This window comes from Nematolebias whitei, chromosome 5 (assembly GCF_014905685.2).
Source record: "Nematolebias whitei isolate Nwh7 chromosome 5, NemWhi1, whole genome shotgun sequence".
Classification (NCBI taxonomy): domain Eukaryota; kingdom Metazoa; phylum Chordata; class Actinopteri; order Cyprinodontiformes; family Rivulidae; genus Nematolebias; species Nematolebias whitei.
The window spans coordinates 44,810,311-44,816,160 of record NC_056502.1 but is presented as its reverse complement, the minus strand read 5'-3'; the positions used below and the strand labels follow the sequence as shown (position 1 = coordinate 44,816,160).

The 5,850-nt window shown below is 38.7% G+C and overlaps 1 protein-coding gene across 1 annotated transcript in view; it reads left to right on the top strand.

The window, feature by feature from the left end:
- The window catches only part of cndp1 (carnosine dipeptidase 1), a 37,418-nt gene extending 32,675 nt beyond the window's left edge, over window positions 1-4,743 (top strand). The window contains exons 11-12 of the mRNA XM_037677192.1: window positions 1,784-1,931; window positions 4,525-4,743. Of these exons, the coding sequence (XP_037533120.1) occupies window positions 1,784-1,931; window positions 4,525-4,600 (224 nt within the window). The 3' untranslated portion in view covers window positions 4,601-4,743. The remainder of the gene's footprint in view (window positions 1-1,783; window positions 1,932-4,524) is intronic.
- The last annotated feature ends 1,107 nt before the right edge of the window (window positions 4,744-5,850 follow it).

Genomic DNA, 5,850 nt, shown 5'->3' with positions numbered 1-5,850 from the left:
TATATATACCAATTTATTTATTTTTATTTGTTTTGCTAAGCACTTCTGGATAGATGCAAACTGCATTTCGTTACTTTGTACTTGTGACATGTGCAATGACAATAAAGTTGAATTATATTCTATTCTATAAGTGAGATGCCGCCTGGCTCTTGTCTTATTGGTTCTTCTCAGGTGTAGGTGGTTTGCTACTGTGACATGTTTCCCCACTCAGTGGGCGGGATTGTCAGTGCAAAGTGGGCAGTATCATAACTGGTCATTGTGTTCAAGCCACTTCACCCATTGTGGTCCTTAATCACCCCATAATCAGACGAATAATGTTAGCTTATCTCAGCACTGCATATACTGTAAGTCTGGGTGTAACCATTCTGCGCCATTGTCTCTGATATTTCTCTGTAAATGCTTTCATTTCTTCCGGCACCGTCCAGCTCATGTTAAATTCTAATGTTGACCAGTAAAGTTAAGAAGGTCTGACCTGTACTTTATTATTGACCCATGGTGCTATCTTTAGAGCTTCCATACCAGAAACTAGAAAATACAACACACACTCAACAAGATCAGAGAGGAAGTGGAAGTTCAGATGTAGTTTGCAGTTTTGCTGAGTGGATCATCCAGTGACATTGCTCTTCTGGCCAGTCAGCGGCTGCTGTCTGCTTACATCAAAATTGTCACCTCGGAACAGCTCGCTTGGAACTGTGAACAAGGTGGTCCATAAACCAGGCTGAGTGGGGGTGGGTACAAGCAGTGGACAGTACCTTAACTGGTGTGGTATAGAACCAATGAGGGTTGTGACTGTGGCAAAGCGCCATAAAATGTCTTTATAGTGAGCCAAGCAAACAAAGACCCAATGACTCTCTGTTGTGAGGGGCAACCAATTTAATCTGCATGTGAAGCTAGCTTACATAAGGAAGCCTCCCATGCAGTTTATAAAGCTCTGAATGTCCAAATGTCCAGACTTTTTTTGATTGAGAAAACTTTGAAGATGAAAAGCAAAATGTCTTAGTACAGAATAGAAGTCCAATTGTGATTTTTGTTTTGTTTTGTTTTGCTTGGGGGTTTTTTTGGTTAAAAAATAGTTTTTACATTTTTGGATTTGGTATGTCCTGGGTAACTAAGAATTTACATTAGTATATTGACTTCATAACACCCAAGTAGTTTCTGCAAAATACCAACATGTTTGTTGTACTGTATGTAAGTAAGCTTCCTTAAATAGAGAACTTTACTAAATGGCTTTTCTATGTACAGTATGTTTTTCATTCAACCTTTATTTATACAGGTTAGTCCCATTGAGCCTTGGGAACTCATTTACAAGAGAGAGAACCTGAATTTTAACAAAGAGTGATGACAACAGTGAATAACAACAACAACAACAACAAACAGTCACCAAAGAGGCATACATTTTTTTTAAAAACAAATCAAAACAAAATAGCAACCAAAAGGACAGTCAAAAGCAAAAGTAGCGAAAAGAAAAAGAAAAAAACAGCTATATAATAAGGCGGTGTAGAAAACTAAAAACAGTACCATGTCTGCATTGGTTTTTCCCATGAATTATCAGATGTTTGAAGTCACTTAAAGAGGTCAAGGTCGAGATCTTCAGATCTTTTTGCAAGACATTCCAGGAAACAGGAGCAGAGTAGGAGAAGGCCTTTTTGCCAAGTTCAGTCCTCACTGTGTCTGCATGTGAATGTTCCTGTACAGTGCACTGAGACAACTTTGTTGTCAATTGGCCCTATATACTGTAAATAAACTGAATTGAATTGAATTAAAATTGCCTGTTTTTCTTTAGTTTTCAACATAGATCCTGATTTGATCCGTGAAGGTGGAACCATCCCTGTTGCCAAAACCTTCCAGGATGTGACTGGGAAGAGCATAATTATGTTGCCCATTGGAGGTTTTGATGATGGGCTGCACTCCCAGAACGAGAAAATTAGCAGGTTTGACGTCCTTGACTTTATACTAATGTTTTTTTTCAATTGCTTTTACACTTTGAAGCTATCCCAGGATGACAACTGCAAAGATGGTTCAGTTTTAGGGCAAAAAACTGCAATAACAGAAGCCACAACATAAAATGAAAGAATCATTTTAAAGCTTGTATTTTATTTATTTTGGTTCACAATTTTCACTTGTTGGGTCTCGGGGGCAGAAGCTTGAGCAGGGAGGTACAGACCTCTCTATCCACAGCCTCTTCCAGCTCTTCTGGGAGGACTTCAAGGTATTCCCAGGCCAACCGAGAGACATAGTCTCTCCAGCATGTCCTGGGTCTTCCCCGGGGTCTCCTCAGAAAATGATGGCCCCCACACCTTCGGCCCCCTTGAACTTTTCAACCTTTTGCCACATTTCAGGCTTCAAACATAAAGGTATAAAATTTTATTTTTTTGTGAAGAATCAACAAGTGGGACACAATCGTGAAGTGGAATGAAATTTATTGGATGTGTCAAAACTTTTTTAACAAATAAACTGAAAAGTGGGGCGTGCAATATTATTCGGCCCCCTTGCGTTAATACTTTGTAGCGCCGCCTTTTGCTGCAGTTCCAGCTGCAAGTCTCTTGGGGTTTGTCTCTATCAGTTTTGCACATGGAGAGACTGAAATTCTTGCCCATTCTTTGCAAAACAGCTCGAGCTCAGTGAGGTTGGATGGAGAGCGTTTGTGAACAGCAGTCTTCAGCTCTTTCCACAGATTCTCGATTGGATTCAGGTCTGGACTTTGACTTGACCATTCCAACACCTGGATACGTTTATTTGTGAACCATTCCATTGTAGATTTGGCTTTATGTTTTGGATCATTGTCTTGTTGGAAGATAAATCTCCGTCCCAGTCTCAGGTCTCTTGCAGACTCAAACAGGTTTTCTTCCAGAGTGGTCCTGTATTTGGCCTCATCCATCTTCCCATCAATTCTGACCATCTTCCCTGTCCCTGCTGATGAAAAGCAGGCCCAAACCATGATGCTGCCACCACCATGTTTGACAGTGGGGATGGTGTGTTCAGGGTGGTGAGCTGTGTTGCTTTTACGCCAAACATATTTAGAAATTTCATTGTGGCCAAACAGTTTGATTTTGGTTTCATCTGACCAGAGCACCTTCTTCCACATGTTTGGTGTGTCTCCCAGGTGCTTGTGGCAAACTTTAAACAACACTTTTTATGGATATCTTTGAGAAATGACTTTCTTCTTGCCACTCTTCCATAAAGGCCAGATTTGTGCAGTTTACAACTGATTGTTGTCTTATGGATAGACTCTCCCACCTCAGCTGTAGATCTCTGCAGTTCATCCAGAGTGATCATGGGCCTCTTGGCTGTATCTCTGATCTCAGTCTTCTCCTTGTTCTAGATGAAAGTTTAGAGGGACGGCCGGGTCTTGGTAGATTTGCAGTGGTCTGATACTCCTTCCATTTCAATATGATTGCTTGCACAGTGCTCCTTGGGATGTTTAAAGCTTGGGAAATCTTTTTGTATCCAAATCCGGCTTTAAACTTCTCCACAACAGTATCTCGGACCTGCCTGCTGCATTCCTTGGTCTTCATGATGCTCTCTGCGCTTTGAACAGAACCCTGAGACTATCACAGAGCAGGTGCATTTATATGGAGACTTGATTGCACACAGGTGGATTCTATTTATCATCATCATCAGTCATTTGGGACAACATTGGATCATTCATAGATCCTCACTGAACTTCTGGAGTGAGTTTGCTGCACTGAAAGTAAAGGGGCCGAATAATATTGCACGCCCCACTTTTCAGTTTTTTATTTGTTAAAAAAGTTTGACACATCCAATAAATTTCATTCCACTTCACGATTGTGTCCCACTTGTTGATTCTTCACAAAAAATTAACATTTTATATCTTTATGTTTGAAGCCTGAAATATGGCTAAAGGTTGAAAAGTTCAAGGGGGCTGAATACTTTCACAAGGCACTGTAGCTCCTCTGGATGTGGAGGAGCAGTGGCTCTACTCCAAGTCTTGAACTTACCCTATCTCTAATGGAGAGTCCAGATGTCCTGCAGAGAAAACTTTTTTCAACAGCTTGAATCTGCAGTTTTGTTTCTTCAATCGCTGCCCAGAGTTTGTGACAATAAGTTAGGATAGGAAGAGAGCTTAGGAGAGCTTCACCTCCCTCTGTACCACAATGGACCAGGCTGAATTTACATCGTTAGGCTGGTGTACTCAGTTATATTTATCCATGAAGCCAGACTATTTGAATTATTTATTTAGATTACAGTACAAGCAAGTTGTAGACACCTACGAACCTGGATAACTCAACTATTAAATTCAGACAAGATGGAGGTTGTGGTTTTTGGACCTCAGCATCTTAGGAACAAATTTAAGTAATTAAGTATTTTTTTTTATCAAGTTGTAAAATAACAATCTATTAAAATATTTTATTTATATGCTGCTGCCAGAGTTTTGATAAAAGTTAGAAGTGATCTTGTTTATCTAATTATTAGCTTCTCTCCTTGCCTCCCATGTTTAAATCATTGACCAGTTATTGACCAGCTTGATTATTTTGTTCATTGTACTTATTTTTGTTTTCACAGGTACAACTACATTGAGGGAACCAAGTTATTCATTGCGTTCCTGAATGAGGTGTCCCAGATTAAGATGAGTGTGTGACGCAGTATACAAAGGTGTGATTAAAGTGTGTGTCCTCTTCAACAACCGTCCAATCACAGCAAAGCTTCAATTTGTCTCTTTATCTCTCTATTTATTCTCTTTGTCTGTCCATGCAATGTCAGGCATTTTTCACTGTAGTAGTTGGTCACATAATAAAAAGGTATTATGAAAAAATGTGTATGCTTTTTAACTGGACAAAAATTAAACTTCATGTCTCTTAATCTTAAGTGTTAATTGTGGCAAAAAAATGCACATAATGTTCCTTATTCACATAATTTATCACCTAATCATAGATAAATTATTAATTTTTTTGTTGGGGGGGATTTTAGTCACTGGCAGTCAATTTATATATGTCAAGAATCCAATTGTTGACTGATGTTAGAACATTTTGTTTAAGAATTATTTGTATATCCTTCTTCCTGTAACATCTTCTGACACCCAGAGCATGCAATAAAATGTGTTGGAAGATTTAAATATGAGTCTGGTGGAATGAACTTCAGTGTTACTCTTTCATTCACAGTATTATCTTCTGAAAATGCTGCTTCAGGGAAACTTTACAACAATTCAAAGTCTGACACTTCATAAAAAATATATGTAACCCAACACTTTTCATGCCATAGTTTTAAACTAAGCATTTTATGATGTGAGGGATGGTGTTTTAGTCGTTTTGCTCAAAGCTTGGAAATGGTGTGAAATAAGATTTCATGAGATATCACATGACCTGTCAGCGCTCAGGAGTGTGTGCTGTGAATAACATTCAGCAGGCACTACTCAAAATTAGCTTTATTTCTGTAAACTTGATTGTGCAAGTGTTTTGTGTTGACTAAGGCTGATTATCTTTGACACACCTTGATTTTGGTTCATTATAAAATTAAAAAGCTGTCTGACAGTTTCACAGTTCAGTGATTTTTTAAAAATCTTTTTTTCAGAGAGATTCAGAGATTCTTTATTGTCGTTCGCACCTCATGTGGTACATGTGGTGTGAACGAAATTGTGTACACAGGGTCACAGTTACATCCAACAATAAAATGTAAAAGAAAAACGATAATAACAACTAAGATATGAACTAAGAAAAACATAAACTAAATATACACTAAGCACTAATAGCATAAAAACATTACGTTGAACAGCAGCATGAACATGAGTCTGTGTGAGCAGATGAGCATGAATGAACACAGCAACATGAAACAGATCAGCAGCAATATGAAACAGATCAGCAGCTACATGAAACAGATCAGCAGCAACATGAA